This window comes from Bombina bombina, chromosome 2 (genome assembly GCF_027579735.1).
Source record: "Bombina bombina isolate aBomBom1 chromosome 2, aBomBom1.pri, whole genome shotgun sequence".
In the NCBI taxonomy this organism is placed as follows: Eukaryota; Metazoa; Chordata; class Amphibia; order Anura; family Bombinatoridae; genus Bombina; species Bombina bombina.
In genome coordinates this window covers 634,908,721-634,934,890 of record NC_069500.1, presented here as the reverse complement: position 1 = coordinate 634,934,890, position 26,170 = coordinate 634,908,721, and the positions used below count along the sequence as shown (strand labels likewise).

At 39.1% G+C, this 26,170-nt stretch overlaps 1 protein-coding gene across 1 annotated transcript in view; it reads left to right on the top strand.

Moving 5' to 3' along the window:
• Positions 1-26,170, top strand: part of MPDZ (multiple PDZ domain crumbs cell polarity complex component) — a 754,223-nt gene that overhangs the window by 519,674 nt on the left and 208,379 nt on the right. Inside the window, exons 25-29 of the mRNA XM_053699987.1 lie at positions 2,009-2,113; positions 2,628-2,720; positions 18,385-18,562; positions 20,051-20,161; positions 20,476-20,559. Of these exons, the coding sequence (XP_053555962.1) occupies positions 2,009-2,113; positions 2,628-2,720; positions 18,385-18,562; positions 20,051-20,161; positions 20,476-20,559 (571 nt within the window). The remainder of the gene's footprint in view (positions 1-2,008; positions 2,114-2,627; positions 2,721-18,384; positions 18,563-20,050; positions 20,162-20,475; positions 20,560-26,170) is intronic.

Here is a 26,170-nt window from a genome sequence, read left to right as displayed (position 1 = left end):
AAGTTATTTAATTCCCAAACTATTTATCAGCAGAATAGAACCACTAAGTATCAATTATATAATTACTATGGGCCAGATTACAAGAGGCATGCTATTTACTGTTTTCGCTCACGCCCAATCTTCCTAGAAGTAAGCTTCTAACGCAGGCAGGTTAGCATGCGTATTGCAAGTTGAAAGTAAATAGTTTGTGCGCAAGCGAAACCCAATGTGGATATTGTGACCACATTAACTTCTCCCCGTAGACTTCTATGGACCCACAAAGTTTAAAAAAACCCAAACTAACACCTAAAATAATTACAGTAAATACACACTAAAACACTTTATTATATATTAACACTGAATAAAAATATTTTATGTCTTAAGGTATTTGAGTGGAAAGGGCTGTAAAGTGTATGTGTGTAAGTATTTATATATACATAGCTCAGGTCTGGTTAAACTGATTAATTTCATCTTGCTTGGCTTTGCTGCGACACAAGCGGACAGCTCCACCTACTGGCTATTTTAATAAATGCACTGCTTCTCAATGCTTTTCAATAGCAGTCACATGACTGGAAAAAAAGGTTATTCTGAAATGGTGTAAATTGAACCGTTGTAAAACGAGGGCCACCTGTATGTATATATATATATATATATATATATATATATATATATATATACACATATATGTTACGGGTTAAGTAAAATATCCCTATCCAGTCAAATACTTTGTCATATACCATGTACCTTTGAACCCTTATAACTTTTTTTTATATTTATGTAAATAATTTGTATCAAATAGTTTATATATGAGTGCAACTGTTAATTTTAATGCATTTATGTTGCGTTTAGTGCAATATGTAAGGTCTTCAGACTTGCTAACCTGACAAGCGTAAAATGCAATTGCGCTTTCGAGTTTACTTTCAACTTGTAATATGAGTGCTAGTTAATGTGGGCGTGATATTTCAATATCGTGCACGCTAACGTTGATGCGCCACTTGTAATCTAGCCCTATGTATATAAATTGAGATTTGAAAGAGCAATAATTACATATGTAAAATGTGTGTTTTTTTCCTAAACCAACAGGAAATGAATGCTTGTCTTTAACTGATACTACTGTATTAAAGCTTACTGGCTTGTAAGGACTATTTCCAAAGCTTTGTTGCTTGATATGGATAAGCCTTCACAAGTCTGACAAGAAAAAGCTTTAATCAGCACAGGAACATTTAATAAAAATAAGTAATTGTGAAATGCTCATTTTTAGTTTAAACTGTAATCAGACATTATTGAAGTATGCATGAAAATGAATTGTTTTATGTTTGTAGGATCTAGTACCATAACACAGTTATTGAATACAATTTCCATAAAACATCTTACTAAAGACTAGTACTCAGTAAAGTTAATCAGGATAGAAAAACATAGACATGCGTTACAGTATATCATATTAGATAGCAGCATGTTGTGTTACTATTATGGCTTTTCCATAAAATTCTCATCACTAAGTTTGATGAAGAGTGATAGAGTGTGTGAATGTGTATTAAGTAGGGTGTTCGATTGGATGTCTGAAGTGTTTCAAAACAGGTAGACACGATTGTGTTGTCAATATTAATTGCATTTTTGTTAAAAGGTAGTTGTAGTAGAAAAATGACATGCTCTAATTCATTAGAGCATGTCATTTTAAGACTAACGACCCTGCACCTCTATGTGTTTAACCCTTGCAAACGGGCTAAACACATAGGTAAAGTACCACCCGGTCTTGTGACCTTTGCTGCTGATTGGGTAAGCGGCAGTTTCCAAAGCGGTACTTTACCTCTGTATTTTTATCTCTTTTGCAGGGGCTAAACACATAAAGGTCCTGGGCCGCTAGTGTTAACATGACATTCGTTGATGAAGTACAGCATGTCATTTTTTTTTTTTAACTATAAAGGCCCTTTAAAGTTGTCCTGGTTATTAATTAATGCAATATAGACTATGGTATTCTTTCTAAAACCTAGAAAACATTCAGCATACGTATGATGTGCTTTTGTTATAGTATTACATATGTACCGAGTGAGCATTTTGAAGAATATAAAGTCTCCTTGGGTCGGCTGCCTGAAAGAACAGTATCATTGGATGTTTTATCAACATCCAGTGCTAGGTAAGGTTTTCTTTCTTTTTTTTTTTTTTTTTTGGTAAATGGGATGTTGTTCATAACTTCTTAGGTTTGAAGATTGTCTACAATACTGAAATGCTTTGTTTATTTTGTTCCACTCAATATGTAAAGTATTTGTAGAAGCCTTAATATACATACAAAAACATCACTATATTTTACACATTTTCATTAGCAAATATAGCTCTGTGTGATGTGTAGATAGATTTTGGTGCTTCTAAGTTTTTTGTTTCTCCTTTTTTTGTGGAGTTCTTTTTCTGTTTAATGCATAATACACGTCTTTTTATTTGAAACAATTATAATAGTCCTGTATTTACAGCTTTTAAAACTCAAAACAAAATTATTCAGCAAAATGAATAATAATTATAAGAATGATGGTGTCAAACTATATATGTGGCTTCAAATTCCATTGTTTTTGAATAAAGCTATTTAGTGTTACCTGAGATTTAAAACACGTGTCTCTTAGGCAGAAGCAGTAAATAATCGTACCTTTATTTATTAGTGATGTTCCGGAACTTCCTGAACGTGAAGAAGGTGAAGGGGAAGAAAGTGAGCTTGAGAATGCAGCCTTCAGCAACTGGAATACTCCAAGAAGGTATTCATTGATTTTTGTTGAGTGAAGAAATATGTTTAATGGGACATAAATGTGATACATTAAGTTTTACACCATTTCTAGTCTGCTAAGAATAGTACATTCATGTATTTTAATAAAAAAATAAAGTGATCAGTTTTTTTCAACATTTCTTTATAAACCAGTTATTATTTATGGCTTTTGCCATCTTTAAAATTTATCACTTTTTAAAATAAGACCATGGTAGATACAGAAACGGTCTCCTGATTGGGAATGTGCTCTCATTTGACTGTTACAAAGAAGACAGAATTGACTTTCCAGGTTTGTGCCCCCATTCACTGTAAAATCAAGCATAAATACAGCCTTTTGATTGACTATATATAAAAAATAAATAAATGGGACTGTCCGAGGCAGGCAAAATGTGATGTGTATATGCAGCTCTGAATTATTTTCATATAACCTTTGTGATATTTTTATTGTTTAAGGGATATTTGTCATTGTTTTATATTCGCATAGTATATATCAGCAATGAAACTGCTTTTCAAACTAAATGTTTTATTTATTTCATATAGGTGATGAGTCCACAATCCATTACTCCTGAGAATTACCTTTCCTGCCACTAGGAGGAGGCAAAGATTCCCAAACCTCAAAGCTCTATATAAACCCTCCCACCTCTATGGTAATCAGGCTTGTCTTTGCCTCCGCTGGAGGTAGGTGAAGAATGAAGATGTGCAAGGTTATTTGTTATTTTATTTTAGGGTTTTCTGGCTAGGACCCTGAAGTTCCCCTCTTCAGTAATGACTTAGTCTTGAGGGACTTATTTGGAGTTTTAGGCATTAAGCTTATCTTTATCCTTTTTATTTAAAAGGATATAAATATTATTTTCTAACATTTAGTGCTTAGAAACTTTCTTTGCACTTATTTATTTTATTTCTTAATCCAGGATATGCTTGAATCTTCTACTGATAACGTTCTCAGTACTAGGTTAAAAGCTTTTGAGGTAAGTTTATGTTTAGTGGGCTCTTTCAGGATCCTTGGCCAGCTTATTAGTGCTAGCATCATTATCACATATACTTGAGCTCAGAGGGATATTTTATATTTTTTATATATATGAATGTTACTTTTTTAGCACAGTTTTTTTTTTTTTGACACTTAGTATGCGTGTGCACGTGTGTGCTTGCACGAGAATATTTGTTGCCTTTTTGGTTTACATGGGTATCCTGGATGCTGTGCATGCTGCTTTTAGTAGCAGTTGGGCTGCTAGGTGGTTGGTGTGGGCACCTCTCTCTGAGCTATGTATGTACCATGGATCATGCTGATTCTTTGCAAGCTGTGCCTAATCCAGTTTTGGAAGCTATTTCAGATAAGTATTTTTCTATCATTTATAATTGTGTTTTATGCAAACAGGCTGAGGGTCTCCCTCCTGCTCAATTGTGTAACGCTTCTCATAAAAAATAAATGCATAGTGACCAACCTTTTGCATCTTTGGCTTCTAAACGGGCTTCTAAACGGGCTTTCTCAACGGGCTTTGCAAAGCCCGTTGAGAAAGTTCACCCGAGAGTGAATGAAACGCGTTCGGGAGAAAGAGTTGAACAAACCTTGCTTACTGACAGAACAATCGTGCCTCACCGGTGAAACAATACCGGATTTGCTGAATCACTAAGCTGGAGGAATAAAAGAGCGGACATACAGCTCCCATTACAAAGACCAGAGACTGAGGCGTGGGTTGGGACTGCAGAGCAACTTTAAACTTTATGTGCACATAATTTGCACTTATCTTGTAAGTGTATATTTTTATGGCTTTATTTTAAAATAATAAAGAAAGATACAGTGAATCTCGGATGCGCTTGTGTTTTTGTTGTTTTAGTACATTAGATTGAAAGCTTTATTCCTCTTTAAGAAAATGTTTTCTCCATTCTGGTTATATTTTTAAACCTGCTGTTGCTATTGCTGATGTATCAGCTGCTATTTTTAAATGGTTAAATGGGATGAACACAGTTCTGAATATTTGGTGGAATATTAGATAAAGACACTTGCATTTCGTCATCAAACATTTTTAAGCTTCCACAGATACTTCACAAATGTATGTAGTAGAAAACTGCAGAATAATTTTTAATGCTTTTTTTAGCTATGCTTGGATGCATTTTTGAAAGAGCCAAGTAAAAATAAAAAATAAATGGCAGAAATCAAATAATAAGTGCCACGTGGTAGGTAACTTGCTGTTTGTCACATTGGGTTTGGGAGGGTGGCCTATTTTCAGCCAGCAGCTAGTGGGTTGACTGGGTGACAGCATTCAGCTGCACTTGCCCGGGTGATTGGGAGCACACTGATTCTCTACGCAATTGGCCAATATGGTGGATGGCCCACTCAGTGCAGTTCCAATCCAGGGCCACCGGGGGACTCCTCCGCTCAGCACAGCCGAGAGTTGGGGGTGGTATAACCCCTTTCACCGTTCTTCTCACTCTAGTCTACACTCCACGTTCTTCTTCCACACCTCGCCCTACTGCTCCGACACCGCCAGTCACATTAACAGAGCTGCTTTAGGAAGTTCTGGGGGAAGGACCAAGGGAAGCAGACGCGAGTAAGGGAGCTCTGTGGTGCCCTTTCACAAAATGTTCTGCATTTCTCGCGACACACCTACACATTGTCACCGACACACTAATGTGTTGCGGCACACAGTTTGGAAAGCACTGGGTTAGAGAATCTTTCTGCTCAGGTTCTGGATGAGTCTGATAGAGATAATTTCCTAGAGGTACTTAAATGTGCTAATGCTTTTGTGGGTGATGCTATTCCTGATATCATTAGATTTAGCTCTGTTGTTGCCAGACATGCTTTATGGCTTAAGTCTTGGTCTGCTGATGCAGCTTCTAAAAAAAAAAACTTTCTATTTCTTTTCAAGGTAATAGACTTTTTGGGACTGAACTGGATAATATAATTTCAGCAGCTACTGGTAGCAAGAGTAAGTTTCTTCCACAAGATAAGAAGTTTAAGGGTAGATTTAAAACGTCTGGTGAATTTTGTTCCTTTCTTCAGAACAAGCAGCAAAAATCACCTACCTTTTCCAAATCAAAGCACCTCTGGTAAGCCCTGGAGACCTGGTGGCACAAGTCCAAGCAGTCCAGAAATTCCACCCCTATTTCTAAACCAGAATGAAGGTGCAGCCCTCAGTCCAGTATCTTTGGTAGGGGGCAGGTTAATGCATTTTTAGGTTGTGTGGTTTCGCTCAGTTCGAGACCCTTGGGCTCTTAAAATTGTCTCTCAAGGGTGTCTAATAGGCTTTAATTCAATGCCTCCCAGAGACAGATTTTTTTCTTTCAAGGGTACCAAGGAATATGGTGAAAGTTCAGGCTTTTCTTCAATGTGTTACAGATCTGGAATCTTTGGGGTTATATTCCCAGTTTATCCTTTAGAGCAGGGGAAGGGCTTTTACTCAAATATTTTCATAGTTCCCAAGAAAGAGGGAACTTTTACGGCCTGTTCTATATTTAAATATTTTGAACAAATTTGTCAGGATTGCAACTTTAAAGATGGAAACCATCAGGACTATCCTTCATTTTATTCATCAAGGTCACTATAGAGTTTAAAGGATGTCTATGTGCCTGTTCCTATTCATTTGGATCATCACAGGTTTCTGAGGTTTGCACCATCTAGGGGTACTATTATACATATGAGTGCAGTTTTACACTTTGTACTCCTTTTATTTAATCACTGGCAATACTAGGCCATGGGGCACTTCTGTTTATGTTTACTATCTACATATTGCTAACTTTTGGATTGCTTGTCTCAATCTCCAGGCTTATCCTTTCCCTCCAGTAGCTTCCTGCATGGAAGTAATAGGTTTGACGATGACGGCATCAGATGTGGTACCTTTTGTTTGGCTTCATATGATGCCTCCTCAGCTTTGCATGCTAAATCAATGGAACAGGGATTACTCCCAGTTATCACAAATGATCTTCTCTTGTAAGGCAATCTCTCTCATGGCGGTTAGTTCCTCAGCACATTTCTCAGGGAGCAAACTTTGTTCGTCCTCTGTTAACTGTAATTTCGACTAATGCAAGTCTGTTTGTCTGGGGTGCTGTATGGGGTTTGCATCTGGCTCAAGGAGTTTGGGCTCCCTGGGAGGCCAGGTTGCCCATAAATACTTTGGAATTTCAAGCAATTCACAGGACTTGTATTTTTTCATCCCAGTTAAGGATAATATCTTTCTTTCAGTTTCAGTCAAACAATGTTACAGCTGTGGCTTATATCAATCAGCAGGACGGAACCAGGAGTTCCTCGGCGATGAAGAAAGTTCAGAAAATACTGGATTGGGCCGAGATCCATTATTATCATATATCTGCTGTTTATGTTCCAGGAGTGAATAATTGGGAAGCAGATTTTCTCATTCGTCCGTCAATCCATCCAGGGGAATGGTCTCTTCATCCAGATATATTCAGTCAGATTGTGAATCTTTGGGGCCTACCAGAGATAGTTTTCATGGCTTCCAGGTTAAACAACAAACTTCCTCAGTATTTCTCCAGGTTCAGGGATCCAAGGGCTCTGGAAACAGATGCTCTGAGAACCCTTTGGTTATTTCGTTTTTATAGTCCTTTGCTTGTTTCAGCTAGCTTATGTGTTTCCTTCTTTGGTTCTGTTATCCAGAGTTATAGCCAATATAAGACAGTTTCAGTGATTCTAATTGCTCCAAAATGGCCTCGAAGAGTTTGTTTTGCAGATATGGTTCAGATGTCCAGTTATCAGCCCTGGCCTCTTCCTTTAACAAAATATCTTCTATCTCAATGCTGAGTTTTCCATCCAGATCTAAAAATCTCTAAGCTTGATGGCTTGGAGATTGAACGGATAGTTCTTTGTCAGAGGTTTTTTTTCTGAGTCTGTTGTTAATACTCTTGTTCAGGCTTGGAAACCGGTGACTAGAATAATCTATTATATGGTTTGAAAATCTTTATGTCTTTGTGTTCTTTTCATTATTATTCTTGGCATTCTTTTAGGATTCCTTCAAGGTGGCTTGCAGAAAGGTCTTTCTGCCAGTTCTTTGAAAGGTCAGATTCCTGTTCTTTTTAACAGGAAAATTGAGAATCTTCCTGATGTGCATAGTTTTGTTCAGGCGTTATCTAGAATAAAGCCTGTAATCAAACCTATTTCTCCTCCTTGGAATCTTAATCTGGTTCTAAAAGTCTTGCAGTCTCCTCCTTTTGAACCTATGCTTATTATTGTGTGCACTTTCTTCTGATCCTCCTTATTTGATTTTTCATAAGGATAAGGCTGTTTTGAGAGCTTGTTTTTATTTTCTGCCTAAAGTTGTTTATTCTGACAATATTAGTAGGGAAACTGTGGTTCCTTCCCTTTGTCCTAATCCTAAAAATTATTCGGAGAGACTTTTTCGTAACTTGGATGTTGACCGGGCACTGAAATATTATTTTGAAGTTACTAAAGATTTCAGACAGACTCCTGATTTGTTTGTTAATTTTTCAGGTAAGTGCAGGGGACAGAAGGCATCTTCTGTTGTTCTGGCCTCTTGGAATAAACAATTAATTCATATGGCTAAACGTATCACAGCTCATTCTATTCGCTCTGTAGCCACTCCCTGGGCATTTAAGAATGAGGCCTCTGTGGAACAAATTTGCAAGGCAACTACTTGGTCATCCTTGCATACTTTTACAAAATTTTACCATTTTGATGCTTTTGCTTCCTCTGAAGCTGCTTTTGGTATGACAGTTCTTCAGGCAGTTGTTTCTGTCTAGGACTCAATTTTCTATTTTTAAATTGCATTTATAAAATTATATAAAAATTATTTTTCTGTTTTTTTTTTTTTTTATTATTATTTTTGTTATCTTTTTTGTAAAATGATGTTTATCCCTCCCTTTTTTCTTCCATTACTCGTGGCCTTTGCCATAGCTTGGGTATTAGTTCCCAGGAGTAATAGATTGTGGACTCCTATATGGAAGAAAACATAATATATTTTACTTGATAAATTCCTTTCTTTCATGGAGACCCCACCCTTATTTTTTTTTTTTTTTTTTTTTTTAAATAATTTTTTATTGAGGTTAGCTTCACGTTACAGTACAACTGTGATACATCGAGATATGCATGAATACAACACATTATGCACATAAAAAACACATAAGGTCTATTCTGTTTCATCACAGGATAATCCAATCAGATAAGAAATAAACTTAACCTCATTTTTTTTTTTTTTTTTCAATTTTAGAACAGAATAAAGTGTAAAAATACTGACATATGAAAATGGACAAAAGAACAGTCTAAATTTTTTGGAAATAATGCAAATATTAATATCCATCGTAGGACTGAATAATCTATCAAGTAAGACCAACCAGAAAGTAGTTAGGGAGAAGAAGAGAAAAAAAAAAAATAAATAAATAAAAAGGGAAAGAAGAGGGGGTGATGGGGAGATGAGTGGGTAGAGGAGGGGGGGAAGGAGGAGGAGTTAGTTGATGTGAGGGGCCTACAGCTACTATTCTCATTAGTTGCCCTGTAGTAGAATCAGTTCAGGAGCTTCCACTTTGCCCAGATTTCCGAATGCAAAAAAACTTTGTTACGTTGAGTAAAGATTGGACCCTCCATTATCTCCAAGTAGGACATGGTTTTGACCACTTCTCCCCATGAAGGTGGAGCTTGCTGTCTCCAAAGTCTCGCTATAGCTAGTTTGGCTGAGATAAGTATATAAACGGAGAGTAAGGCCTCTGGGGGTGTGGCTGTGTCTAGGTTTAAGTGCAATAAGGCTGTTTGCGGGGAGTTGTGTAAGTGGGGGATTAGGTTTCTACATTTGTGTGAGATAACTTGCCAGAAGGTAGTCAACTTCGGACATTCCCACCAAATGTGGGCCGGCGAACCCACCATCCCACATTGCCTCCAGCATAGTGGGGAGTTAGTCTGCGAAATTTTGTATAACCTGAGCGGGGTGAGATGCCACTGTGTACAGATTTTAAGATATAACTCTAGTAGTGTAACACAGTGAAGTGCTTGTTTGGTTAGGGCCACTGCTCGGGCCCACTCGTCCTGTTCCGTTCGAAAGTGAAAAGCCCTTTCCCAGGCCAAAGTGTAAGCTGACCTGTAGAAAAGGGGAGAGTTCATCAGATCTTTGTAGGAAACCGATAGCGACCTGGGAATCCTAACACTGCTGGTCCATCTTTTTTCCCACATAGTGGGTGGTCTGGGGGGTTGACTTAAAAATCCCCAGGATTTTAATAGACTTCTAAGCCTCCAGAACTCAAATAGAAGAAGTTGGGGTGGATTGTAATTATTGGTAAATTGTGCGGTCGTGATGAATTGGCCGTTGAAAAACAGATCAGCTATGCGGTGGATTCCATGTTCCTGCCAGAGATGGGGGTGGGAGTCTCTAAGGGCCGCTAGCAGGCCCGTTAGAGAGTGTACAGGAGAAGGATGTGGGGCTATCTGAGGTAGCGAATGCAGTCTATCCCATAATCGAAGGGCATGTGAGATTATTGTATTATGGATTTTAAAGAGCGACCTGACGTGCTTGGGTAGCCAAATGAGGTCTTGTAGGGTAAGAGGGCTAGGGAGCATTGCTTGTTCTAGCGCTTGCCATTTGTTTTTGCTGTCTGTGGTCTTCCATGCTAGGACTTGAGAAAGCCTTGAAGCTTCATGGTAATACGTTATGTTAGGGGCGCCCGCGCCCCCGCACAAGAGTGGTTGCTGAAGTATTCTAGTAGCGACCCTAGGATGCTTATTTTTCCATATATACTTATTGCAGATCTGTTGAAATTTGCTAATCAGACATTTAGGGACAGGGATAGGGAGTGAACGGAACAGGTATGTGAGCTTGGGAAGCAAGAGCATCTTGAATGCAGCAATACGTCCCAGCCAGGAGATGCATGGGACACTCCACCTGTCAGTACAAGATTGGAACTGCTGGAGGAGAGGATTGAAATTAGACTCTATAATAGTGGTGATGTTCGAGGAGAGATAAACTCCAAGATGCTTGATCCTCTGCTGGGACCAATTGAATGGGTACCGTTGTTGGAGTACTGTAAGATCAGTATCTGACACGTTAATGGAATATGCCTCCGTCTTATTGATGTTAAGCTTGTAGTAGCTAATCTGTCCAAACCAATCCAGTAACCTGAAAAGGGCAGGGAGGGAATGGAGAGGGTCGCTAAGAAATATGGTTAGGTCGTCCGCGAATAAGGCGGTTTTTTGCAAGGTATTCTCTAGTTCCACTCCCTTGATATCAGGACTACCTCTGATCGCCTCCGCCAGCGGTTCCATGATTAGAGCGAAGAGTAGCGGAGAGAGGGGACAGCCTTGGCGCGTCCCGTTAGTAATCGGGAAGGTCGGGGAACGGAATCCTAGACCTCTAACCGAGGCCGAGGGGGCTGAGTACAAAGCTCTAACACTAGAGCAAAATCCCGGGGGGAAGCCGAATTTATCAAGGACCTCAAATAGGTATGTCCAATTGACCCTATCAAAAGCCTTTTCGGCATCTAAGGCTAGGGTCGTGCAGGAAAGATTACGCTGCTTGGCTTCAAAGTATATGTTGAGGATCCGACGAGTGTTGTCTGGTCCTTCCCGACCTGGGGTAAAGCCAACTTGATCACCGTCCAACAGCGACGGAAGAACTTTATTTAATCTAAAGGATAAAAGTTTCGCCATCAACTTTACATCAACATTGATCAATGAAATGGGGCGGAAGTGTTCACATACGTTAGGAGTTTTACCCGGTTTCGGGATGGTCACTATGGTCGCCTCTAGAAACTCAGTTGGTAGGGTGCCGGACTGTCTGGCCAGAGAGCAGATTCTAGTAAGAAGTGGAGATATCTGGAGTCTGAACGTTTTATAGAACAGAGCTCCAAAACCATCGGGACCTGGGGCTTTGTGGGATTTTAGGGAGTTGATGACATGTAGGACTTCTTTAATGCTGAATGGAGCATCAAGCTGATCTCTCTGGGCTTCCGTCAAGGTCGGCAGAGAGATGGTGCTTAGGAAGTCCTGGATATGTTGTGATATCGGGACACGTTGGGTAGGGGAACTCGCTAGGTTATATAATGCAGAGTAATAAGAAGCAAAAGCTTTCCCTATGTCTGCTGGGAGCCGGACATTGCCCTGGGGAGTTTTAATATATGGGATGCGGGCTTCTGCAGTCTTTTGCTTAAGTTTATTGGCCAATAGCCTGTCTGCTTTGTTTCCTTTGGCGTAGAATGTTTGTTTGAATTTTTGAACCTGAGTCTGTTGTCTTTTTAATTCTAGGGTTGCAATTTGTGTCTTAATAGTTTCAATTTGGGTGAGAGTTTGCGGGTCGAAAGATGTTACATGTAATGTGTTGAGGTTTCTCAGGGAGACATGGAGTTGGGCAAGCGAACTACCCAACCGTTTCTTATGCTCTGCATTCAATTTAATGAATACCCCTCTAAGAAAGGCCTTGAGAGTGCCCCACAGACAGAAGTCGTTAACTGCTCCGTTATCATTTATGCTTAGAAACTCGGAAATCTCTTTCCGGATCAGTGCGACCTGTTCTGGACTAGAAAGGAGGTGGTCCGGAAGCATCCAAGAAGAACGATAGGGTGTGCTATTGGGGTTTTTTAAGGTAAGCTGAACCGAAGAATGGTCAGACCATGTACACTCAGGCATAAGTACTGATTGGACCGAGTCTAGGAGTCTCGGTTCACAGAAAAAGTAATCAATCCTGGTGTAGGTATTGTGTACTTTAGAAAAAAAGGAGTAGTCTCTTGAGGAAGGATGATGGGAACGCCAGATGTCGAATAGAGTGTGTTGGGCCAAGAGATTGTTGAAATGCTTTGCAGTCCTAGAGGCTTGTTTGTCACAGGGTTTAAGCTTAGGAGAGCGTCTATCTAATGTTGTGTCTAGCAACATGTTAAAATCACCAGCTAATAGTAAGTTTTGTGTTTTGTGAGAGGCCAGCAATCTTAAAAACTTCCTAAAGGCTCTAATTTGTCCAGAGTTTGGGCCATAGTAATTGGCAAGAGTGTATGGAGTATCGTCTATCCTGCAGGTCAGTATTAGGAATCTACCCTTTGGGTCCCTGAAAGTTTCTATTTTTTCAAAGAGAACAGATTTATGTATCAGAATAGCTACGCCTCTCGATTTCCCCAGGTATGAGGCTGTCTCCACTATCGGGTATTGTTTGCATCTAAAGGGTATAGGGGTTCCTTCTGCCCAATGGGTCTCCTGGAGAAAGGCTATTTTAGTTTTGGCGCGAGTTAAGTAACTAACTAATCTACTTCTCTTGTTAGGGGTATTGAGCCCTCTAGTGTTAAGCGAGGTGCAAATGAGGGACATGATGAAGTAGTGTTAAGGAGAAGCGGGGAGTGAGAAAGCAGGGGAAGAGGGGGAAGAGGGAAAGAAAAAAAAAAAAAAAAAACGCTAAAAGACTAGGAGGAGAAGGAGGTGAGAGAGAGGTGTAAAAAGAAAAAAGGCAGGGAAGAATGGTTGTTCTTAAACTTCTAGTAGGGTGCAAAAAAATATTACATTCAGTCAAATATATGTTGGTACTGATAAATTGGCAAATAGAAATTGCGGTATGATCGAGAGAAACCGCGTTAATCGTCTTCCCTAATAGGGGAAGCACATTTAAGTGAAGGGAAAAAAAAGGGGGCTTGGGTTTGTTGTGGGGGGGGGAGGAGGTTGTTAGAAACTATAAAGTAATGAACTGTTAATAGCTAGTCAGGCAGTGGGGGGTTGCCAATCGTGCCACTGTTTATCAGCGGAGTGTTAGAAGTGGCGGGAGGGAAGTGGGTAGAATAACGGCCTAGTAGCCTGTCTAGTGAAAAGGTGGTGTATCAATTGGAGTTATATGACAGTGACAGTAGAGAACTTTCAATTTACTTATAAGAGAACAACAGTGCAATACATAAAACAGCAACCAGAACAACAAACAATTTAAAACAACAATACTATAACAGATAATCAGGTATGTATCTCGATGTAGACCCTACAGAGAGAGTTGAGGAGTCAAGATTATGGTGTCTTAGTGTAGGCAGTGAGTTCAGCTAATGAACTATTCTAGGTGTGTGGACCGCTGGACTTGCTACTGAGAATATGTAATGGGCAGCTGAGATTGTAGAACTATGGTAGAGTACTCAGATGTATGGGGTAAGGTGTTCTGTTAACAATTAAGTGATCGGAATGGTCTGTACTAGACGTGTGATCCGCAAGATTTGCTGCTATAAGTTTGTAATGGGCAACTGAGGTTGTAGTGCTGTGGTGTAGCGCTCTGTTGCATGGGGTGAGGAGTTCTACTGACAATTAAGTGATCAAAACACTATGTGAGCGGGTGTGCTGTAGGGGTACTTCGAGTGTTATATGCGTAGGGGTTACTTTTCTAGTGTGTCTGTCTAAGTCCCAGGAAGATTGTATGCAGGGGGTGTGCTACAGCCGGGCCCTCGCTGAGCACATGGTGCCTGTAAATCAGAGTAACCTTGTTTGGAGGCAGTAAAAGTTGTGTGTGGGGTCTGTGGATGTTTGACAGCTAATTGTGGTAGGAATGAGACTTTAATGTTCCAGAGAAAAAGCAATGATAACAGTTTAGTAAGCTATAAAACCTCAGTATATAAATGTAAACAATGTTCACCATGGTATGAGTACTGTATATTGTAAAGGAGCAAAACAAGTTAAAGATACTTATCGTCCAAAGGTCATCAAAATCAGCATGCCAGTTACTAGAGTCCAAATGGTGTGTGACCACCTGTTATCTGTATGAGCTAAAAGAGGAAAAAAGAAAGTAACTTCACATAACAAATGTCCAGGAAGAGTAAGCTACATCTTAGTGTTTGTGATGCACTTCCTAGGAAACTGGTGATCCAGATCTATGTCTCTGCGTAAAGGTCGGCCATTTCTGGCTCTCCTGTTGCTTCTGAAGGCCAAACCTTCGTGTTGTAGGGGTATTCCAGTCTCCCACCTCGGAGACATCTAAGTTGTTCCGTCGGTCTTCAGGGGCGGAGGGACCCCCCCATTCTGCAGCTGTGCTTCTCAATTGGGTTTGGCTGGTGTGCGGCTTGTCCTTTTGTGAGGGGTATAGATTCCATAGCTTGAGTAGTTCATATCCTCTGTTAGGGGTCTGTATGGTAAACATCTGATTGTTCCGGAAGATGAGTAGCTTTATGGGGTAGCCCCACCTGTACCTGATCTCATTTTTCCGTAAAATGGATGTAACTTCTGTAAAAGTTTTTCTCTTCTGTAAAGTTCTTGCAGAAAGGTCAGGAAAAATTTGTAGCTTTTTAAATTTTTCTGGAAGGGAGGGTTTCTGAAAATGGGCTCTTTGGATTCTCTCTTTGTAAGTGAAGTAGTGTAGCCGGACAATTGTGTCTCTAGGTTGGTCATCTGGGAGTCCTTTGGGCTTAAGAGACCGGTGTGCCCGGTCCATCATGGCTTCAGTCTCCATGGCGGGGGGTGCTAGCACATGAAACAGTTCTTTTAGGTACGGCTGTAAATCGCCAGCAGAGACGGACTCAGGGATACCCCGGATCCTGAGGTTGTTCCTCCGAGATCTATCTTCCAAGTCCGCTATCTTGTCGTCGACAACATCCAGGTAGTCTGCAAGGCGTTGTGTGTAAGAAAGCAGGTTAGAATGTTCCACAGCGGCATCCTCCTGCTTTCTTTCCAGAGTGTCAATTCTTTCATTTGTTGAAGAGATCTCTTTCTTGAGCTCAGCTGTTGAGGCCGCCATTTGGGCAGTGAATGAAGCGTGGTGCTTGTCCAGTAGGGACTTAAGTGAGTCCATGATGAATGAGGGAGTAACTGCCTCAGATGAGGCTTGTTGAATGTTCTGAATAGCCGCCAGTGTGAGATCCGAAGTGTCAGACCCAGGGGAGTCTGGGGGTTCTATGTCACCTTGGGAGAGCCCTCCAGGGGGCCCAAAGTGATCCATCACAGTTTTTTTAGGTAGAAAAGGTTGTTTGTTTTTTTTCCCTCTGGCTGATTGTGACATGGTGAGGGGGAGAAAAGGCTGGGTCTTTTGCAGAAGGAGACTTTGAGAGGTTAGAGGTCAGGTATGGCAGGGCGGTCCCACTTCAGGACAACGAAGGGTCACTGTGTGGTAGACAGGCTTAAGTGGCCTATACGTGCCTATTCCATTTTAAACAGATGTGTACCTTAGAGAAAATGAGAATGTCACTGGCGTGGAAAAGTCTGGAAGTATTCAGAGTAGGTTTGGGGCACTCTCCCTAGGGAAATTGCCACCTCTAGGCCAGGCCGGAAAAGGGGTGGTGGATATGACCTGCTACATCAAAGTGCAGCAGGAAAGGGGACAGGAGAGTGCACTCCAGCTATAATTTAAAGGCAAGATATATTGCGGCTCCTAAGCTGCTGCAGTTGGTGTAACACAGTCCTACTTTGTGTCAGAACCAGTGCTGAAATTGGTGGGTATACAGATTGCTTTCACTTAGAGCCTAAGGGTAATATTGTGATGTAGGCCTGGGAGCCCCTGAGTTATTGTGGGTTAGCTGCTTATCTCCTTGTGTAATCACTATCCTCACAGGGGAGCTGTTGGTGATGGGAAAACAAATAGTAGTTGCTGCTCAGTGATTTTGCAGGCCCCTTTATGGAGTTCAAATTTTTGCGTGAGATGCGACAGGTTAATAAGTGGTTGGTAAGCTGGTTGCAGTTGTACCTGTGTTAGGAGAAAAGTACATATACTGGGAATAGTCCTTGTAAATGCCTGTGCTGCGGTTTCTTCTGGCGCTCTGAGTGCGACTGTGAGGGAGGCCGCGCTGACAGGCTGCTGCGCTTATATGGCTGGAGATTAAAGATGGCGTTTTCGCGCCACTATATGGGGAAGGAGTATCGGCATGAAGTGGCGCCCAGCTAGTGTGTTAGCACAGTTTAGGTAAGTCACTGACAGTCTCCGGGTCCCCTTAGGCTTGAGTGTTTGTAGGTAGTTTAGTATTAATTAAGCAGTGTAATCCCCTGCAGATCGGGCTGCATGTACTTACGGGGAGGAGATCGGCTGGGCACCACGTGGAAGCTGTTCCTCTATGGGGTCGCAAATTGTGCGGTATCTTTGGCGGCTTCCCAGAGTATCAAGGGAGAGCAGGCTCCGGGGAGGGCAGTGGGCTTCCTCGGTTCAGAGCTCCAGTCCGGCTCCGCTTCTGTAAAGTGTAAGTAGATGCGGGGAGTTCCGCTGCAGCACAGCTCCTTCAAGGCCAAATATGGAGGGTTGTTCAAACTTCCAGTGCCACTGGGTCTGGAGCCCCTGCTATCGCGGCTGTGCTGCACAGTAGGTTGCTGGTTGCTATGCTGTTAGGATTGCGGGCATAGGACACAGGAAAGGCGGCCAGGGACAGGTCAGATCCTCCGGCAGCAGAGGCAGTGCCAGTAAATCTGTAACTTCCTCCGGCGTCGTGCTGAGTCTTCTAAAAGGTGTTTCTGTGTCCCTGCTAAGGATATGGGATCGTAACTGGTGGGAAATAGCTTAATATTGAGGGAATTTATCTGGTATATTTTGCTTTTTGGCTAACTAGAACTCAGAGCTCTAGCTAGGTGCGACCGGCCAGTATGGTGGTTGGCTCCACCCCCCCCCCCCCACCCTTATTTTTTTAACTTATTTTTTTATTTATTTTTGGCACATCCTTTTTTACTATTTCTTCTATTTATTTTGCTCTGTTTTATTCTCACCTCTTTTGGATTGGCTATACGTCAGACTGATTACCATAGAGGTGGGAGGGTTTATATAGAGATCTGAGGTTGGGAATCTTTGCCTGCTCCTAGTGGCAGGAAAGGTGGTTCCCAGGAGTTATGGATCGTGGACTCTTATCACCTTGAAAGAAAGGAATTTATCAGGTAAGATATAAATGATGTTGTTTTTTTTACTTTATGTTATTTTGTATTGTATTGCAATCCTGGGAAATACTCCTTGATTATGTATATCTTATTGCCTTTTAAGTTGCCACTTAGGAGCATACAAATAAGCTACTGCACACTAATCAAGCAAGCAAGCAAGCACTGTGTATAATGCTGTAAGGTGAGGATTATGTATACTGCTGGATTCCCTCAACTGCTGGATTCCCTCAACTTTGTTTTTATTATTGTCTTGCATAATTATTTCATGGGGATTCAGTTTTGAGTTCAATGTTTTTTACCCTGCTTGCCATTAAAGGTTGAAAGTGTGATTTTGAATACTAGATATCCTTGTCTTTCTAGGTTTCCTATATATGCCTACAGTTGCACAGTAATACCATTGTAAAGAATCCTAATAAAATATGTTCTGATAGTGATTTAAATTTTTTTTTTCTGCAGCCTGAAAGCTATACATATCAAAAGAGTCTGAATGATATTAGAACAGATTAACACTGTGTTTGCTGCAGTTGTTTTTCAGTAGTCAAACAGCACCCACCACTTTCTTTATTTGGAAAAGTCAATATGGACTTCAGTATGGAGATAACAGAACATGCTGCTATCATTGTGTGAACAATATCTCCATTGTTTGGCTTCAGCAGAAAAAGACTAGCAAACTGCAAATTTTAGATATATATGACAAGGATAGGCTTGTAAAGTCTGCCATGCAATATTTCAGTATTCTGGAATAGGAGATCCACAATTTTCAGAATTGAACAATTACAGGAAAGTGGTCAAAATAAAGAATGAATGTATATTGCATAAGTTCTTTTAATATGTATATTACTATACATTTCATATTACAATTGCATATGGTTTACTGTCTCTTTAAGAGATCAAAAGACTGACTTTCTTGTCTCAGGGTTGAGCTCTGGAGGGAGCCTGGCAAGTCTCTAGGAATAAGCATTGTTGGTGGCAGAGGTATGGGGAGCCGTTTGAGCAATGGAGAAGTCATGAGAGGAATCTTCATCAAACACATACTGGAAGACAGTCCATCTGCGAAGAATGGAACCTTAAAAACTGGTGATAGGATTGTGGAGGTATCATAGAGAATCAGATTACTAATTGCTTTACTACATTGCAAATGTATTTTAATCTAATTTAATATTGTACATTGTACTGTCATACATATGAAAGATCAGCATCTAACATATCCAGCGCTACAGAATTTTGTAGTGCTATACAAATAAATGATAATAATGATATTGATTTTTATTTTGTTTTGTTTTTTTACATAAACGTAACATCTTTTTAATGTACATCTAAACTAATACAGCTATATCAATTGTGTGCTTCACACTAAACCTCAATTACTAATAGGCACATCCCTGCGAATGCTCATTGGCAGATACTTCTTGCTAATGGTCATTGGTTGATAGGTACTACCTTACAGATTTTCATTGGCTAATAGGTACTTCTTGATAAACGCCTATTTGCTGACAGGTACTTCTTGTCAATGCTCATTGGTTGATAGGACGTAATTATTAGCCAATGAGCATTAGCAGAAAGTGTACAAATGATAATGGTATATTAGTTAACATTTAGACAGTTTTTGATTTATACTCTTTTTTTAGGCAAATAAGGCAAGAAGTTTAAATGCTGTTCTTTCACATGAGTACAATGTCCCTTTAAACCTTTAGCATAAATATAGCAGATGTGATTTACAATTGCTGAGAGTAATGTAATCATGTTACATAATCTTCCAAAATTGGCTGTAGCATTCAATAAAATGTATTGCTATTTTATAGTTCCTATATAACGGGGTCTCCAGGCAACACTATTATACAATCTTTAGCTTTGTAGAAACCCAGTAATTACCAATAAACATAAGACATTTTCAGTAATGTTCTCAAAGGGCTTTCTAGCACAACCACTCAAGGATATTAGTTTAGATCATTTTATTTGCAAAATAAATAAATACAGAGTAATAGTCCAATAAAATTGTGATCAGCTTTAAAAATAAATTGAAACTATATCTTAGGTTTTTTTAAGCAGAACTTGGCACAACACAGTAGCTTTTTCCCTCAACAAGATTACAGTACTGAATTTTAAACTGTCTTTTTCTGTTTGTTTTAACAAGTTGTCTGCCAGACTTAAGCCTCAGATTAAGATTGTGGAATGTAGCAGAAGAAGGAGATCCCAATGCTAAATCTATTTAGAAAATCAATTACACATAATGCTTTTTGCTGTAATGAAGCCTATTACTTGTATCTATTTTTAACAGTTCCCTTTCATAAATAACAGAGCAAGAGGTAGATATTTTACTTATGAGCTGTGGGAGTAGGAGGTATTCACTTTGCTTTCCCATCTTCCACATAACTTACACTTTAATGGTTTAATTACACATATTATTTGTTTAGCCCAAAATACTTTGATTCTTATAAATTGATTTTAGATGTATTCTATTAATATACTGAATCCTTCATACTTTCTAAAACATTTTGCTGGTTCATTTATGAAGTTGATGAAACAAGAAGCAAAGAATTTTGATGGACGTCAAATACAACCTTGATGCTTCTTCTTTCTAGGTGGATGGCATTGATCTTAGAGATGCCAGTCATGAACAAGCTGTGGAAGCCATAAGAAAAGCAGGAAATCCTGTTGTCTTTTTGGTTCAGAGTATTATCAACAGACCAAGGGTAGGTACTTTGTAATATTGGAATCTCGATACACAAAAACAAAGTAACCAATTTGGAGATGATCTGTTCCTGAACAATAAAGCTATTGTATTTTGAATGATAAAAGCCTAACAGTAGTGGTATGTTAGAAAAGTATCTGTACTGATGAATGGGACAGATCTCCAGTTATTTTATTTATATGAATCATCAAAAGTCTGCTGCTAGCTAAAACCTTGCATGTTAACTACTAGTTTACTTTTCACTAAACCTCTTTATCTCTTCTTGCCTGAGTTGCAAGTTAATTCACAAAATAATTTGCACCTCTTATTCTCCAGCCTGAATCTGTATATTGCTCCCCATCTGCCTCTGCTTACAGAGGGCATCCACCTACTAACCCATTTTCTCATCACTCAGCTAAGGTAAATATGTTGCTTGCTTTGATTGTGTTGCATCCTTTTCTTTAAGTAGTCACTTCTGTAAAACTAATTGTACTCTTGTGAATTGCTATTCTAAGTACTGTGTTGGAAAAAATGTAAATGTGATGTAAAAAATAGTAGGTATAATTGTAAAGTTAGAATCAATGTAAATATTTTTTTTTCAATATTGAAGAGATTAAAGGAACAGTCTAGTCAGAATTAAACTTGCATGATTCAGATAGGGCATGCAATTTTTTGGGGGCCCCTAAAGTTAACTCAGTAGTAAGCAAAAGTAATAATGTAAGTGCAGCTCTGTATAATGATTTTGAATAAAGATAGACAGATTGATAGATAAAAGGCTTCCATGCATTAGGATTGTACACATTCTGCACATGCCTATGTATAGACTGGCTGCTATGCCCCGCCCCGCCCCCCCCTCCACTTGGGTCCTGGTGCTGCTGCACCAATGGTAGTTCCACTTCTGGATAATATATACATCATCATAGAAAATTACATTTAAATATCCATATTAGGGTTATTACAGGGGCCTAAGATATAATATTTCTGTTATTTGTATGACTTCATTTGCATCGTTCTTAGAAAACAATAGATTTTTCACATAAGCACATGAGCAAAAATCTTTTTTCTTGTGTACTCTTACAGCATAAAACTAAATTTACAGTTTTTGTGTATCACAGTATACCAATAAAGTTGTGAGAGTTGTCCTTATCAGCCGAAAGCATGCACTTCTTGTAATTTTTACATTTTAACTTGATTACACAGTGCTATTTTATGTGCATGATAGAAAATGTTTTAATGTAAAACAACCATCATGTAAAACTAACAGTTAAGTAAAACTTAAACTTTGTATGATTCAGATACAGCATACAATTTTAAACACATTTATTTGCTTCATTCTTTTTGTCCTTCTTTGTTGAAGAGTATAGCTAAGCAGTTTCAAGAGCAGCTATGTACAACTAGGAGCTAGTTGGTTACACACACACCCCTCTTGTCATTGGCTTAACAGAAAATGAAGAAAATTTGATAATAGAAGAAAATTGGAAAGTTATTTTAAAATTCTATTCTCTGTCTGAATCATGAAAGTTTAATTTTGACTTCTCTGTCCCTTTTATGGTTTTAGCTTGTTTAAAAAAATTAAATCCCCAGATGTCTTCAGAACATTTTTGCATTTTTTTTGTCTAATGAATATATTTAAAATTAGCAGCATGTACCAAAGATTTATGAGCAGTAGGAGATGTGTGAAAATGTAAATCACATTTAAAGGGGCATCAAACACTAAATAAATGCTAAATAGAATGATACATTTAAAAAAAAAATAGTCTGAGAATAACATGTAGATGTATTTTTTTAAAGTTTTATTGACAAAATAAGTGTAAAGTTTTAGTATCTATAAAATAACGGGAGCTGCCATGTTGTAACTTAGTTTACCTTTTCTGCTGTGGCCAATTAGGAACAGTTATAAATAGGTCACTAGAGTGTGTAACCAATGGCTGTGAGGAATATAATGGTGTTCTGCACTCCTATTTCTATCAGGACTTGAAATGCTCACAATTTCAGAATGACATTACAGGAAAGAGGACAAAATAAATAATGAAAGTATGTTGCAGAGGTTTTTTTTTTATATAAGAGTTATCATTTTATATTACCATAGCAAATTGTTTAAAGGGCCACTGTAAGTAAATATTTTCTATGCCTGTTACTAACTAACTACCCCAAATACGCTTTTTATCAATAGCATTTCATTAACATATCTCTACCGTATATCAGAAATCTTGTCTGCAAATTTAATTGTTTTCCAAACCCACTCCGTGGGTATCCTTTGCTCTGTACCAATCCTTTTACAATACCTAGGTTTCAAAATGGCGCTTTAAACACAATTTCATTGGTTTAAGTATTTTGAACACACAGTGCTGAAAATAGTGGGCAGGATAACGTGACATCATCTGGGAATAAAAGATATAACTTTTATAAAGTTATGAAACTTAATTTTGGAGAAAATATAGGTCAGTAGGTTTTAATTAATGTTTATTAACTTTAATATGTTAGTTGTTTGGCTTAAAAATTATAACAGAAAGTAATCCTTTAATGTCCCTTAAAAAAAAACAACAAAAAAACACTAGAGAGAAAAAGATACCTATATACTATAGCATCTAATAAAAGGTTAAAACTTGGGGGGGGGGGGGTAATTGTTCAGTAATAGCAGAATTTTTAAAATATTCTTAAGGGACATTCAAGTCGAAATTAAACTTTTATGATTTATATAGTTTACAATTCTAAAGGGACATTATATGTCTATTAAATTCAAATACATAAGTTTTCTTCAAAATGCTTCACCATGCCTAATATAGCTAAGCTAGATGTTCTTTTTGTACCATAAAAAAATATTCCCAGTTACTTCTATTTTGAATTAGGCTACAGATTGTGTGTGTGTGTCTTGATCACTATGCAGCGGCATTGTGTGTAAGCAACCTGTAGAGTAGGCTGCATGCAATAGATAGTACTGAGTAACTGCAAGAAACACCCCACACACATTTGCCTTCATTTACTGCTAATCAAGTAAAAGGTACTTTCAAAGTCCTGTGTGCATGCTGTGCACATAAAATAGTAACCACACTGTAATTAGTTCTGATATGCACAGATGGGCAGCACTAATTCCCCTTGGGACTTATAATAATAAACAAGAAAATGAATATAGTTATATGGTCAATAATGACTCACCAGACTTTCCAGAATCAACCTTTCTCTGGGAATCCTTTAACCACTGGTTACCTTCAGCATATACACTTGCTGTCATTGGACACCTCCGGCAACCTCCAGCAATAGCCCGCCTGAGTTAGTCCTCAGTTATCCGGTCTTCTGGTCGTAAACTTTTGACTAACGCCTCCGTTCACTTCACTGGCTGTTTGGTGTAACACCACACCGCCCCTCTTCGGTCTACATGACTTCTTCCTGGTCTGGCGTCATATATACTTCAGTGCGCCTTAACTTTCTGTTCCTGTTGTTCATTTACTGCTACTCTCAAATTCTTTTTTTATGCCTCCTATCTAAAGACAGAAGAACTTTTAAGTTTGTGTTCAGTAGTCTTTTACACATTGCTTCTAGCTGTACAGCTGTTATGTTCAGTAGCTTAGTTTACTATAGTGTTAAACCATAGAGCTGTGGATACTGAATGAGGAAAGTCCCTCGCAGTTACCTCTAAATAACATTGTTTAAGGCTATATAGCTATCTAGGGGCTCTATTGGTGAAACCATCAATGATATATACATTTGTGTGTAGGTAACATATGTAAGATCAAATATAGGATAAATTATTTTCTAGGAGGAACAAAGTTACAGCCCAAATAAAATAAAATACAGGGGGAAAAAAGACTCATACTGACACAACAATAGTAATAGATGTCACATTAAGATATAAAGTCTTCACAATTTGACCAGTTAGAGCACCTCAAGACAGAAGTGGAACAGAGGAAAGTTCAGTTGCAAAGATCAAAACCTCTTGATCTCGTCCAGGGCTCATAGTCTGATTTAACCCACTCCAGTTTTGTCAATAAAGACTGTCGAGAGGGATGTTGATGGTCTCTGAGCAATTTGTTTCTCAGGGCACAGACTCCTGTTTCCCAGATCCGAGTTGGCGGCATGCAGCAACTGTTCCCCTTGTAGAGCCACAACATGTGTTACCGGCCTGGACCCGTAAAGGTGAATGCGGTTATATCTTGGAGCACAATTCTCAGGGTGAGTCGTTAAGCTGTATATAGCTGCAGCTGAACCTTTCTCCATAGTTTGAGAAGCGTCTTTCGTGAGACCGCTATTTTCAATCCACTCGTAGTCGGCGAATTGCTCAGTAGATTCTCTGCTCTCAGCTCCACTCTCTGTAACATTCGAGCCATGGTAGTCATTTAGAGGTAAGGGATATTTCCCAGGGCATTGCGCACTGTATGGAGGTATAGTTATGAGGGCTTGGTATAGCTGCTATTCAAATTGATCAAAGTGTGTAGCGATCAACTGTTTTATTGTCCGCTCCCATATAGAAAGTCCTACTATAGCCTGGACTTAGCTTCTTCTATGTGGCTTTTCCTCTAACCGCATGGCTTCCCACTGTGTCATATCGGACTTATTAGAAGACAGGTTCCTGTACAGATATTTGCGTACTTGTAGTGTAGGTAAAACAGATTAAACAGCATGTGCTGCTTGTACCCCCTTTTCGTTTTATAGGGGTGGAGGGGTTGTTGAAGGTCTCTCCTTGCTAGGGTTGCCATAGGCCTCAACGCTCCAGATCGGTAGGCCTGTGTAGTATTCAGCTCATCTGATCTGATCTGAGGATTCAGTTTAAACTGTAGATGTTGAATATATTTGTAAAAAGAGTGGATGACTTCCTATATTGGAGATAATCAGCAAATTATCAACAAGCTACGCAGAGCACTCAAGGTGCTGCCCAGAGACACGCCCCAAAACAATGCATTTTATTCTAGCATAATGACTGGTGCTAGAATTGTTAGCTGCAGACCAGGGATGGATCTACAACAGGTGCAGGCGGTGCTACTGCACCAGGGGCCCGGGGGCGGGGGGGGGGGAGCAGTCAAACTGAGATATGTGTATTGTATAACTAAGAGTACCTTGCAGCACACTACACATATATTTCTTAGATTCACATTGTAATCCTGTACCCTGCAGGCTTTATGGAGAGGAGGTGGGAGGAGCTAGTGTTTCGTTCAGCAGCTTCAGTAAAGCAAGGAGCTCAAAACTCCATGAACTCACTTATGCTTAGACCATGCTCTATCTAAATCATGACTCTCCCATTTAAAAGCAATGACTCTCCCATTTAAAAGCAAAAATGGTCCATTGCATTTGACGCCAATGGAATAAGCCTAGGACCACGTCAAGGTCTCTCCCCTCCTGGGTTCCTAACCAAGTAGCTACACAATTCATACTTTCAAACAAACTTGAGAATCAACATCAGGGTGTCACAGGCCTTTGTAATTTCCCTTAAAGGGACAGTCTAGTCAAAATTAAACTGTCATTATTCAGATAGGACTTTTAATTTTAATCAACTTTCCAATGTACTTTTATCATCAAATTTGATTTGTTCTCTTTGTATTCATAGTTGAAACTAAACCTAGGTAGGCTCATATGATAATTTCTAAGCCCTTGAGGGCTGCCTCTTATCACATGCTTTTTAAATAGCTTTTCACAACAAGAGACTGATAAGTTCATGTGGGCCATATAGATAACACTGTGTTAACACCCAGGGAGTTATTTAAAATTTAGCACAACACAGTAGTAAATGCAACACAATAGATTTTATATAGTCACAGTCATGTGATCTGGGGGCTGTCAGAAGGTTCTTATATATAAGGTAATCACAAAGGTAAAAAGTATATTAATATAACTGTTGATTATGCAAAACTGGGGAATGGGTAATAAAGGGATTATGTATCTTTTAAAACAATAAAAATTCTATTGTAGACTGTCCCTTTAAGTAAATACAAAACACAGAAACTAGTTCTGGCCATCTTAGGTACTGGCACCTCTCTGACAGTACCCAGTGTATATGGTTTTTTTTATTATTTATTTTATTCATTTTTAATTTTTTTCT